The sequence below is a fragment of the Octopus sinensis genome, linkage group LG7 (assembly GCF_006345805.1).
Source record: "Octopus sinensis linkage group LG7, ASM634580v1, whole genome shotgun sequence".
Lineage (NCBI taxonomy): Eukaryota > Metazoa > Mollusca > Cephalopoda > Octopoda > Octopodidae > Octopus > Octopus sinensis.
Genome location: NC_043003.1, coordinates 6,820,615 through 6,834,913, shown reverse-complemented (window position 1 = coordinate 6,834,913; position 14,299 = coordinate 6,820,615). Strand labels below are relative to the sequence as shown.

At 40.5% G+C, this 14,299-nt stretch overlaps 1 protein-coding gene across 3 annotated transcripts in view; it reads left to right on the top strand.

Moving 5' to 3' along the window:
- The window catches only part of LOC115213845 (tetratricopeptide repeat protein 39A), a 99,522-nt gene that overhangs the window by 52,127 nt on the left and 33,096 nt on the right, over positions 1 to 14,299 (top strand). For all 3 annotated transcript variants that reach the window (XR_004999945.1, XM_036504475.1, XM_029782781.2), the window contains 6 exons: positions 587 to 652; positions 5,876 to 5,987; positions 10,277 to 10,344; positions 10,684 to 10,743; positions 10,937 to 11,028; positions 12,588 to 12,746. Coding sequence is in view for 2 of the 3 variants with exons in the window: in XM_036504475.1 (XP_036360368.1) it covers positions 587 to 652; positions 5,876 to 5,987; positions 10,277 to 10,344; positions 10,684 to 10,743; positions 10,937 to 11,028; positions 12,588 to 12,746 (557 nt within the window). In the remaining variant the exon portion in view is untranslated. The remainder of the gene's footprint in view (positions 1 to 586; positions 653 to 5,875; positions 5,988 to 10,276; positions 10,345 to 10,683; positions 10,744 to 10,936; positions 11,029 to 12,587; positions 12,747 to 14,299) is intronic.

Below are 14,299 nucleotides of genomic sequence, written 5' to 3'. Positions count from 1 at the left end.
TTACAGCTGGATGCCCTTTCTTAATGCCAACCACTCTGCAGCATGCACTTGGTGCTTTTTATGTGGCACCAACACCAGTGAGGTTACCATGCAGTTTGCAAGACTATGAACCTTGAGAAAGGTGGCTTTATGCCAGAAGATAACTGGTTGAAGTATGAGCGTAGAGACTGGAGTGGAACAGGTTTTGTTGCCGTAGAAGGCTACATGTCTTCTCATTTTAGAAGTCATGGTTGGGATGGAGGTAAGGAAGATCCGGCTATTGGCTGAGTTGTCCAATCTAATAATCACCCCCGCCATTCCCTTCTTTTGGTAGGGAAGGCTGCTGGACAGTATTCATCTGTTTCGTGGCCATAGTGAAAGAGAATATGTTGTGGACAAGATGGAAAACAATAGCTGTAATATATAGATCATCATCATCATCATCATCATCCTCATCATCAATATCATCATCATCATCATCATCATCATCACTACCACCACCACCACCACCATCACCACCATCACCACCATCATCATCATCACCATCATCATAATAGCTGTATTCAATCTGTGTGGGAGTTATCCCTGTTTTTCTCTCTATTTCCAGATGATATCCATGTTACCAGGGAAGATTTTACGTTTGCTTGAGTTTGTTGGATTCACTGGCTACAAGGTAATATATAAAGGTCATTTCTCTTGTTTTTCATCATCATCATTATCATCATCATCATCATTGTCCTAGCGTCCACTTTTCCATGCTTGCATGGGTTAGACATAATTAATTGACATAGACTTTCTACAGCTGGATGCCCTTCCTGTTGCCAATCTTCACTTGTTTCCAAGGTTACATTCCCCCATGACTGGACTTGTTTCCACAGAAGATTAGAAATGAAGATCACAGACAAGAAATTACAAGAGACCAAGATCTCTGGTGATTTACTGTGCTTGGGAAGACACATTGAGCTAAGTAAAATCATGGTCATTCATTCGTACCAGCATGTTCTTTTTGGCCATTCCCATGCCTGTCCCCTCACACACACGTAATTCTGTTCTCTGACAAAGCTCACAAAACTCACCCACAACCATCTCTCTAAAAACCCCATCACCCACTACAGGCCTGTCCAGTTCCCCCTCAACATAACTTGCTATCTCTAGATATCTCCCCTTACATCGCTTTTATGCTCCCTGTGCTAATTACACTCCTCTCTCACTGTTCCCTGTTTTTTTTACTCTGACCGTTACTCTCTCTCTCTCTCTCTCTTCCACTTCCTTGTCCTATTGGGATAACCAGGTATCTTCTCTGTAGTAAAATAACTCTTCCCTGCCCCTTTATTATACCCCAATCTCTCACCTTGCACATGGCTACTTCTCTGGGTTCCACCCCCTCTATCAGCTGAGGCGTCTTTGTCTTGCTAACTACTTGGTGACCCTGTGGGTCCCAGCGCCACATAAAAAGCACCCATGTTGGTGCCACATAAGAAGCACCCATACTGGCTCCACATAAAGAGCACTTGTGTTGATAAAAAGGTCACCCAGTACACATGGCAAGTGGTTGGCATTAGGAAGGGCATCCAACTGTAGAAGTCATGCCAAAGCAGACAAATGGAACCTGGTGCAGTTCTCTCAGCTACCAACTCCTGCCAGACAATCCAGCAATGGAAACAGGTATTAAATGCTGATGATGATTATGATAATGATGATGATGATTTCGATGTGTGTATGTGTGTGTGTGTGTGTGTGTGTGTGTGTGTATGTGTGTGTGTGTATGTGTGTGTGTGTGTATGTGTGTGTGTGTGAAGACACATGGTTTATTTGGTTGGGGTATTGCACTCATGACTACAAGCACATGTAGGTTTGATTCCCAGACGGAGCATCGCATTGTGTTCTTGAGCAAGGCAATTCATTTCATGTTGTTCTGCGATCATTTCGCCATCCGACATGTGGCACACAGCGCACCTGTACAGGTAATGTCGATTTGATGGAAGGAGTGAGCTTCTGTGTACACAAACATTTGATCACTATAAACAAATCATTTGTGTGGTTCAGCAATCTCTTGCCAAACCCTCATACGTTGTCTAATGATGGGAGAGTCCATGATTTTATATACATATACATATACATATATATATATATATATATAAACACACATATATATATATATATATATCTATATGTATATATATATATATATATATATATATATTATATATATATATATATATATATATATATATATATATATATACATACATATATATATATGTCCTGTACTCTATTTTTTTGCTGTTTTTAAAAAAATGTCCAGTTCTTTTGGTTTGTGTCTATGTTTTCGTTTCTCTTTGTGTTTGACGTTTTTTTGGTGTCCTGTACTCATATATGCGTGTATATGTACATGTAGAGGTAGGTACGTACATATATGTTTATATATATGCATATGTTTTATTTTATTTATTAATATATATATATATATATATATATATATATATAGATAGATAGATAGATATGTATATATAGTACAAAGTAAGATAGGGGTTATGGGTGTAACCCACTATGGGATAGCATAATATTTTAAAGTTCCTTATAACCTCTGACACGGCCTATGGTTATATATATAAGTACCCTATTTTTAAATGCCTACAACCTCAGTATGTTGACACCTATAAGCAATGAAAATAAAGTCATCTACTTTTGACCATAGGCTGAAACAGCAGTAAGAAGTGATTTTCATGATTTCATTAATTCATATTATGACTTTTATAATTTGTATTTTTCTCTTATATCTTATATGCATTGAATTATAAGATATATATGTATGCTATTGATGTTCTCATTTTGTTAAATGAATAACTAATCCAACATTATAATATCCGAAAGTTGATGAACAAACTAAATTTGTTTCCCCATTTTCTTATATATATATATAAGTTCAGCAAAAATAGCAACTGAATCTTAGTCAGTCAGTTGATAAGCTCCACTACCTCAAATGTTCTTAAAATTTAAATCCACATCTTTGTCTATATATCTACCTTCTCTATAATGTTGCCACTTGATATGAAAAATTTTGTATTAATGGAAAACCTCTATAATTGAAACTGTTGTAATACTTACAACATTTAATAAAGTGATGTAGTACGAAACGATCGTACCAAATTACCAGAGTCATTCTTGTTGCTTATTTTGATTATATATATATATATATATATATTATATATATATATATATATATATATATATATATATATATATATATATATATAGGCGCATGGCTCAGTGGTTAGAGCGTCGAGCTTACGATCGTGAGGTTGTGAGCTCGAATCCCGGACCGGGCTGCGTTTTGTGTTCTTGAGCAAAGCACTTTATTTCATGTTGCTCCAGTTCACTCAGCTGTAGAAATGAGTTGCGACGTCACTGGTGCCAAGCTGTATCGACCTTTGTCTTTCCCTTGAATAACACTAGTGGCGTGGAGAGGGGAGGCTGGTATGCATGGGCGACTGCTGGTCTTCCATAAACAACCTTGCCCGGACTTGTGTCTAGGAGGGTAACTTTCTAGGTGCAATCCCATGGTCATTCATGACCGAAGGGGGTCTTTACCCTTTTACTTTACATATATATACACTGTGCAAAAGGTAAACGTAATGTGGCTCAAAGCCATTTGCAAAATTGGAAACATTATGCTTCTATTGGTGATTGTTTCAGTGACCCCTAAACTTCAGTAAGGCTCCCCTCTTCACCCAATACTGTTCCTGTTTATATAGAAGGCTTGAAAAATGTAATCTAATTTTACTGATTTGAAATTGCAGTAAAATTAGATTGCAGTTCCCTGATAATTATCAGCCAATCATCAATATGATATTGATGTCCACTTCCCATATTTGATAGGTTGGATGAAGTAAACCTGAGGCTGACTTTCTATGGTCAGCTGCCCTTCATGTTACCAACACTCACCTGTTTCCAAACAAGTTAATGTTTCTCTATTGCCAGACATGTTCTAACGGTTAAGCAAAGATAAATAACACTGCTTGTATGACAGGGACATTCCTTTACACCTGTCACATGATGTCAAAACCAGAAGACACAAATGTACACACACACACACACATGCATACACACACACACACACACACACACACACACACACAATGAGCTTCTTTCAGTTTCCAACTAGCAAATCCACTCACAAGGCTTTTGTTGTAAAAGACGACCACCCAAGGTGCCATGCAGTGGGAGTGAACCAGAAACCCAGCTACACCTGCACCTACCCTCATCTGCCCCAATATAAAATACCTGTTCTTATGATCTTAAGAATGCTCGTTACTTCTTGGTTATTCAAAAAATACTGAAGTCATTCTTAACATGGTTAATGCAATGAACCAAGAAATTTTAATTAAAATTACATTCAAAATAACAAGGCATCATTAGCATAATGATTAATTCTGGCAAAAACGACAAACTGGGGTGACGATCTTTATAGTGAAATTGAATAAATTTGATTAAAAATTAGCACTATGACCCGGCATCACCGAGTCATAGTGCTAGTGCATGCATATACAGCTGCGTGTGTGCGCACATACACACAAGTACTGTCCAAATCTCCGACCAATCACATACAGCTAGCTGGCATTCAATTGGCGTATCAAGTTTTGAGCATTTTGATTGGGTTTTGGATAGAAAATTCTCAAAAAAGTCACTTCTATTGATTTTGTTAATGGCTTTGCAGGGTGACTGGGGAAATGTAAAGATGTGCACGACCACCCTTGGACGGTTTTGAATGACCATAGAAAATGCGAGCCCGCTAACTGAAAAATTGTGGATTTGTATAAAGGACACACACACACACACACAGACATTTTGCCGTTTATATATATAGAGATTAGAACATGGGCAAGCAGTTAGGAGTGATTGTGATCTGTGACAGCTAGACATGTTTCAACATTTTGTCTCATCATTGCAGTTGTAATTTAAATAATTTTTAAAATATTAGTTTACAACCTTGTATATACAAATGTAGAAAATCAACTTTTCCATCTGTTTTTATATAGGACTATTAAGGTTCATTCATATCTGTAATTATGTGGGACATATTTTACAGAGCAATTAAAAGCAGTTCTCATTTGTAATCATATGGGATGTATTTGTACAGGACAGCTCACAGCCTACAACTCTGCCAGCTGATGAAAGTTTACACGAAGAAAACAAAAAATACCTCCAGGTCAGCGTCTGCACCAGAACTTGTAGTCATGGAACCCTAAACCCAATCCTTTTCACCCACAATGCATCACTTTTGAAACTTCCTCCTCAGCCCAGATTTGTGTTCTCCTTCCAGCCACCATCCTGTATTCAGTCAAACTGACCAGTTATCCCATTCTAAGACTGGTTGATTAGGCTATGGGTAGGTATTGTTCCAGGCGGCGAGCTGGCTGAATCGTTAGCACGCCGGGTGAAATGCGTAGCCATATTTCGTCTGCTGTTACGTTCTGAGTTCAAATTCCGCCGAGGTTGACTTTGCCTTTCATCCTTTCGGGGTCGATAAATTAAGTACCAGTTGCGCACTGGGGTCGATGTAATTGACTTAATCCGTTTGTCTATCCTTGTTTGTCCCCTCTGTATTTGGCCCCTTGTGGGTAGTAAAGAAATAGGTATTGTTCCCTTCCTTGATACAGATAAGAAGAAAAAACAACAGGGAATTCCAATATTCAAATGTAGAATGTTTGTTAGCTTAGTGGTGTGTTCCTCAGCTTTTTCTTTCTTTCTTCCTTCTTTTCTTCTTTTCACTGACTTTGCTCCCACCACCACCACCACCACCTTCACCTGTTCTTCTTCCTCTTGTTGTTCTTGTTATTATGATGAATGTCACACGATGAAGTAATCTTAATCTTTCATATTGAAATCTTAACAGAATGAAGGATTAATTGAGCTGGACAAAGGAAGCCAACTTCATACCAGTCTGAGAGGTCCACTCTGTTCAATCATCTTAGTGGCCTACCACACCGTGGTCAGTTTTGTTTTAGGTAAGTAACAACAACAACAACAATTACATCACTCTTCTCTCTATCATCATCATCATCATGAGTTTTTCTTCTTACTTCAATTTTATTTCCATTTTTTGCTGAGTGTCTTGCCAATACCTTCATCATCATAATCATTTAACGCCCGCTTTCCATGCTAGCATGGGTTGGACGATTAGACTGAGGTCTGGCGAACCAGATGGCTGCACCAGGCTCCAATCTTGATCTGGCAGTGTTTCTACAGCTGGATGCCCTTCCTAACGCCAACCACTCCGAGAGTGTAGTGGGTGCTTCTTATGTGCCACCGGCACGGCGGCCAGTCGGGCGGTACTGGCAATGGCCTCGCCCAAATATCATCATCATCGAATATCATCATCATCCAGCAAAGAAACTCAGTGTACATTGATATGTCATTAAAACAAATGCACACCAGGTTGTTTCATTTACAAAATCAAATAAAGTTATTTAGGAAATGATTATTCACCTGGAAGGTAAATTCTCACAGCAACAATACTCTTCTCTGTACATTGTGACATACCAGTTAAAACAATCGTTTGCTCTTCTTGGTTGAAGGGTAAGCCAAAGATAATTCTCAAATGATTTTCACTTCCCCTTTTCGTCATTTCTAGGGTTCCTACATTCATTGTAACTGCCTTCAGGTGCTGCATTCTTTTTGATTTCAATGTGAAAATCTTTATATTTTCTGAGTTTGTCAAATTCTTTTATCAAAATATTATGAATCATGAGAGATGCTTTTCATCATCATCATCATCATCATTTAATGTCCGTTATCCATGCTAGCATGGGTTGGACGGTTCGACCGGGGTCTGGTAAGCCATGGAGGCTGCACCAGGCTCCAGTCTGATCTGGCAGTGTTTCTACAGCTGGATGCCCTTCCTAACGCCAACCACTCTGTGAGTGTAGTGGGTGCTTTTTACATGACACCGGCACAGGGGGCCAGAGCAGGCTGGCAAATGGCCACGATCGGTTGGCGCTTTTACGTGCCACCGACACAGACGCCAGTCAGGCGGTGCTGGCATCTGCCACATTCGGACGTAGCTTTTAACATGTCACCGTCACGGGTGTCTTAATTACAATTTCCATTTGAATTTTTATTTTCATGTTGATGTACTTGACTCAATAGGTCTCCTCAAGAACAGTGGGTCACTCTACGATCCAAGGTTAGCACAGCAGGCTATCCTGCGAGCCACGAACTCACTTCATTTGTCGGGTCTTCGAATTATGTCAATCAATAAACAGACTTCATTATGTTGGTCTCTTACCACAATGTCCAGTTTATTAGCTTTGATGGTTCTATTTGTATTTTCCGAAAAGTCCCAATGAACCATTATGTTTTCTCCCCCCCCCCAGTCTCAGGATGATGCTAAAACCACTTGACAACAGTTTTGATTTTATAATGCCAACATATTGTCCAACTCTGTCGGGTCTGGATTTATACTCTATTTGTGCTAATACTTTACATCCAGAGATTAAGTGGTCCACAGTTTCAATCTAATTATTGCAGAATCGGCTCTTTGGATCTTCTCCATTTTGCATCACATTGGTTCGGGGGTTGAGGGTCAATATGATTTTATCTTGAGTAGCTAAGGTGAAGCCATCACTCTGCCTTTAACTCTGAGCTCTGTAACCACTGATGGGTGTGCTTTTGGTCAGCATCAACTTATTTGCTATGGGGCACATATTTGTCATCATCACAACCACCACCACCACCACTGTCGTCGCCGCCGTCGTCGTCGTCGTCATGATGATGATGATGATGATGATGCAGTGTAGTGTAAGAATCGTCAGCGCACCAGACAAAATATTTAGCAGTGTTTCTTCTGCTTCTTTCTGTTCTGAGTTCAATTCCCATTGAGTTCGACTTTGCCTTTCAGGTTTGAAAGAATAAAGTACCAGTGAAGTACTTGAGTTGATATAATCGAATCTCCTCTCCCCTCGCAATTGCTGGCCTTGTATGTATTATGCAAATTAGTCAAAGGGGAGACTGGAGCAGACGGGTAAGGAGGTTATTCCAGAAGAAGAGCTGGGTAAAATGTGTTGGTTGTGGGATCAAAGCGAAGCAGTGTTAATGGTTGACAGAAAATTTTTAATGTTTGCTGTGTGGAAAGGCTTTAATAGCTGACTGGTTTAGAAGAGCAGATGCTCCTCTCAGTGACATTGTTAAATATTAATCACAGACACGCTGCTGGATGCTGCTCCAAGTGTCAGCTTTGCCGTTTCATCGACTTAAATTCCAGAATTGTTTCCCTTTCTTTTTTAATCAGAATTAATTAACATAATATATTTTCTTTTCTCCTCACTATGGGAGAAATTTTTAATTTAATTAATTGGTATTTCTTGGTTTGCTACATTAAGTACATTATCGTCCACTGCTGGTGGCACTAAAAAGCACCAACCGTTCATGGCCATTGCCAGCCTACCGTGGCACCTATGCCGGTCGCACGTAAAAAGCACCATCCGTACGTGGCCGATGCCAGTGCCGCCTTGACTGGCTTCCGTGCCGGTGGCACATAAAAAGCACCAACCATGGCCGTTGCCAGCCTCGCCTGGCACCTGTGCTGGTGGCACGTAAAAAGCATCCACTACACTCACAGAGTGGTTGGTGTTAGGAAGGGCATCCAGCTGTAGAAACACTGCCAGATCAGACTGGGCCTGGTGCAGCCTCCTGGCTTCCCAGACCCCGGTCGAACCGTCCAACCCATGCCTAGCTTGGAAAACGGACGTTAAATGATGATGATGATGATGATGATGATGAAGTATTCTGTTGTCTGGTGTAGCTTCATTGCCTGATCGTCAGGCACTTGTAGTGAGTTTCTCTCTGTAGTAAGCATTCGGACCAAGATCCCTAGTCTAAAGATATCATCTTCTCGTTAGTCTTCAAGGCTCAGAAAAGGGTTGTGTCTACTGCACTTCCTTCTCTGTTGAAGCAATAGGAAAGAGAAATGCAATGAGCTACCCAACCTGCTACACAAAATCTGGTCTTGTGAAAGGGAATGAATAGCATTGAATAAAATGCTTTGTGTCATTTAGATATGGCTTTTTATGCTTTGACCTTAATGTTTACCTTTAGGATTTGATAAATTACAACCTGCTATAAATATTTGAAGGGAAGTGAGTTTAATATAGAAATGTTTACTGATTGGTTGACTTAGTTATTCCTACAGTAAATTAGAATTGATCTACAATTATGAATATTTACAGATGAAAGGCCAGTTATGTGACACTGGATGTTTAATGTCAGTGTACATGCACGACAGAGTGTAAGCATCCTGAGAGAAAAGTTGGGCATAAGAGACATCAGATATTGTGTGCAAGAGAGTTGACTGTACTGGTATGGTTATATAATGTGAATGGATGAGGACAGCTGTGTAAAGAAGTGTCACACTCTAACAGTGGAGGGAACCTGTGGAAGAGGTAGACCCAGGAAGACATGGGTCAAGGTGGTGAAGCATGATCTTCGATTGTTGGGCCTCACAGATGCAATGATAAGTAACCGAGACCTTTGGCAATATGCTGGGCTCAAGAAGACACGTGAAGCCAAGTGAGATTGTAGTTGCGGCCAATGCCAGTGTCACATAACTGGCCTGTTAAATACAGCATATCACTTGTTGGTCAATATGCTGTGTTTGTGAAATTATAGTTGTGGCCAATGCCAGTGCTGTCTACCTGGCACCCATGCCAGTGGCATGTAAAAAGCATTCAAAAAGTATGTAAAATGCAGTTATGCAACATTGGGCCTGATGGAGGTAGTGACAGGTGACCGAGTCCTTTGGCAATATTCCATGCTTGTGTAGACCTGTCAAGCCAAGTGAGACTGTAGTCGTGGCCAATTTGAGTATCAGGTCAGTAGCAGCCATGGACAAAACACTCATTACACTCTTGGAGTGGCTGGTGTTAGAAAGGGCATCTAGTTGTAGAAACCTTACTAAATCAGATCAGAACCTGGAGCAGCTCTCCGGCTTACCAGCTTTGAGTGAAACCACCCAACCCATGCTAGCATAGAAAACGGACGTTAATAATGATGATGATGATGATGATGATGATTTAGGCAGTGAACTGACAGAATCCTTGGCACATTGTTTTGTGGCATTTCTTTTGGTTCTTTATGCTTTGAGTTCAAATGCAACTGAGGTCAACTCTGCCTTTTAACCTTTGTGGGTTCGATGTAATCGATCAATCCCCGTCTCCCTAAAATTGCTGGCCTTGTACTAAAATTTGAAGCCGTCATTGTTGTTGCTGATGTTCTTATTATTTCACATTGTCTTGTTTAGGTTTAGGTGATGGTGATGTGGATTATGCAGCTAAAGTGCTGAAGCCTTGTATTAAAACATATCCGAAGGTAACTATTATCATTTTGTTTTGTCTTCCTTTGAGAGATTTCACTAATCTCCCACCACCACCACCACCACCACACCACTGACCTTCCTCCAGTTAGGTGACCATTTCATCATTGACCACAGCCCAATTAGGTGTCCACTCCATCACTGAATACCACACTCTTAATTACAGTCTCGTTTTATGACACTCCATATTGTAAACCACTGTACTATTGACCTTAGTCCATTCATCGGAAACTCGACTTTGGCTCGGGTGGGTGAGGTTGATTGGTAGTGGACAAAAAGTTTTCTGTTGGCAGTTTTTCTGTATTCTATGTTTTGTTTTCATTCTTTATTTTCAGGGAGCCTTGTTCCTATTTTTCTCTGGTCGTGTGGAGGTTGTAAGGGCCAACATTGATGAGGTTGGTGGACCATTTTATTTAGATCCTTTTTGTCATGGCGTATCTTTGTGTCTATTGTTCTATGGGATATGCATGTGTATGTATAAATGTGTATGTATATATATGTGTGTATGTAAATGTGTGTGACTATATGCGTGGAGAAGTATTAGAAATGTTTCAATAAATAGTTTGCTTTATTTTTTTACTATTTCAGGCTGTGATGAAATTTGAAGAATCCATAGAATCTCAATCAGAATGGAGACAGTTCCACCATTTATGTTACTGGGAACTCATGTGGTGTCATTGGTACGTCTACTCTCAACACTTCTACCTCTCTCGATATTAACTTCTCAATATGTTCTGCCACAAAGACATTGTTACAGAATATTCTACACACTACCTAACACAACTATTATGTAACATAGCAGTTGAGTTACATGTCTGTGGTGTTACACATTTGGTATATACATATCATCAACATCATCATCATCATCATCATCATTTAGCATCTGCTTTCCATGCTGGCATGGATTAGTTGGTTTCACTGGAACTCGTAAGCTGGAGAGCTGTACTAGGTGCCAGTCCAATTTTGGTTTCGTTTCTATGGCTGGATGCCCTTTCTAACACCAACCATTCCAAGAGTGTAGCAGGTGCCTTTAATGTGTCACCAGCATGGCTGCTTTTATGTGTCACTGACACCTGCCATGACTACAATTTTCACTTAACGAATTTTCTCAAGCGAACTGCCAAAGGTCTCAATCACTTGTTATCACTTTGTGAGACTTTTGTTATCAACTTTTGAAGGTCGTGCTTCACCACTTTGTCCCACGTCTTCCTGGGTCTACCTCTTCCACAGGTTCCCTCCATGGTTAGAGATCGGCACTTCTTTATGCAGCTGTCCTTATCCATACACATCACCTGACTATAACAGTGCAGTCGTCTCTCTTGCACACCACATCTGATGTATCTTATTGATGCACAATTTTTCTCTCAAGATGCTTACACTCTGTCATACATGCCCACTGACATTACACATCCAGCGAAGCTTACTAGCTGCATTTTCTTCAAGCCTTTACATGTCCTCAGTGACAAGAACTTCTTCATACAGCTGTCTTCATTCATACGCATCCCATGTTCAAACCAACATTTATTGTTACACGTCTTTTACAAATCTATTATGTTATGCTGGCACGTAAAAAGCACCATCCGTCCGTGGCCGTTTGCCAGCCCCGTCTGGCACCTGTGCGGGTGGCACATAAAAAGCACCCCACTACTCTCACAGAGTGGTTGGCGTTAGGAAGGGCATCCAGCCATAGAAACATTGCCAGATCAGACTGGGCCTGGTGCAGCCTTCTGGCTTCCCAGACCCCAGTTGAACCGTCCAACCCATGCCAGCATGGAAAGCAGACGTTAAATGATGATGATGATGATGATGATTTGTCACGTTACTTATCTGTTGAGTTACATATGCATCGTATTAAACATATTGTATTACACATCTAATATGTAACACCTATTGCATAACGCATTTATTGTATTACATCATCATCATCATCATCATCATCGTTTAACGTCCGTTTTCCGCGCTAGCACAGGTTGGACGGTTCGACCAGAGTCTGGGAAGCCAGGGCTGCACCAGGCTCCAGTCTGATCTGGCAGTGTTTCTACAGCTGGATGCCCTTCCTAACGCCAACCAGACTCTAAATATATCTATCAGACATGTGTTAACACATCTGTTATGTTACACTCTATCACGTTACACATCTTTTATCATACACATCTTCTATGTTGCATGTATATATGAGGCCCAAAACCACTCTCACGTGTATATATTCTTATTTCATTTCTCCTATTGCTGTGTCCAGCTACAAGAATGACTGGCTGATTGCCATGAAATATGCTGAACGACTCTGCAGGGAGAGTCGCTGGAGTAAGGCCACATACACCTACCAAAAGGCATCTTTCTTGATGATGTGTGAAAATCCAACAGAAGACACCACCACCCACCTCGAGTACTTACTTGGGTCAGTATATATACTCTTACTCTTTTACTCTTTTACTTGTTTCAGTCACTTGACTGCGGCCATGCTGAAGCACCGCCTTTAGTCGAGCAACTCGACCCTGGGACTTATTCTTTGTAAGCCCAGTACTTATTCTATCGGTCTCTTTTGCCGAACCGCTAAGTGACTGGGATGTAAACACACCAGCATCGGTTGTCAAGCAATGCTAGGGGGACAAACACAGACACACACACATACATATATATATACATATATACGACAGGCTTCTTTCAGTTTCCGTCTACCAAATCCACTCACAAGGCATTGGTCGGCCCGAGGCTATAGTAGAAGACACTTGCCCAAGGTGCCACGCAGTGGGACTGAACCCGGAACCATGTGGTTGGTTAGCAAGCTACTTACCACACAGCTACTCCTGCGCCTATGGATATTTATTTAATATCATGTGGATAATAACCTCATAATGTGCTTTTCGTATGAATTCTGCCTACACTAATGGATTTCCACATGCACAGTATATCAGGTAAAAGGAGTTCCTTCTGCATGATGACATATGGTAGCCAATACCCATAGAGGAGCTTTGAAAAGCACATTATGGTGACCCCTCTTTCTCCCATGCTGATTAAATTATAGTGTGTCATTTAATCGACATTACCACTATAAAATGGTAACCCTGACATCCCTTATTACTCAATATAGAAACTTCTCCTATCCTCATTGTATTACTATAACATAAGTTCCCTTTATATACTTTAATTTGATATTTCCTTTATAATAACTGAAGGGCCTTCTCTTTATATAGGGCCATTATGAAAACTATGTCTCTCTATACAGTTTTACCTCAAACGCTTGAATATATCAACTTATACTTGTCTATTTTCTTATTGACTCCTTTGGTTTTTGCACATATGTGTACGAGCGTATGTGCTCTGTCTGTGCTTACATATGTATATGCATCTGTACATGTACGCATGTGAATATGTACACCCATTGTGTGCGTATATATATACATATAGCTATATGCAGATGTATATGGGTGTACCATCTTCTGCATACACTTTTACTCTTTTACTTGTTTCAGTCATATGACTGCGGCCATGCTGGAGCACCGCCTTTAGTCGAGCAACTCGACCCCAGGACTTATTCTTTGTAAGCCCAGTACTTATTCTATTGGTCTCTTTTGCCGAACCGCTAAGTGACGGGGACATAAACACACCAGCATCGGTTGTCAAGCAATGCTAGGGGAACAAACACAGACACACAAACACACACGCACATATATATACATATATATACATATATACGACGGGCTTCTTTCAGTTTCCGTCTACCAAATCCACTCACAAGGCTTTGGTCGGCCCGAGACTATAGTAGAAGACACTTGCCCAAGGTGCCACGCAGTGGGACTGAACCCGGAACCATGTGGCTGGTTAGCAAGCTACTTACCACACAGCCACTCCTGCGCCTATACATGCATGTAGATTTTTTTTGTATACCTATGTATATGTATTTGTGTATACATACATATTTCTACTTATATCTATACCCTTGTATACCTA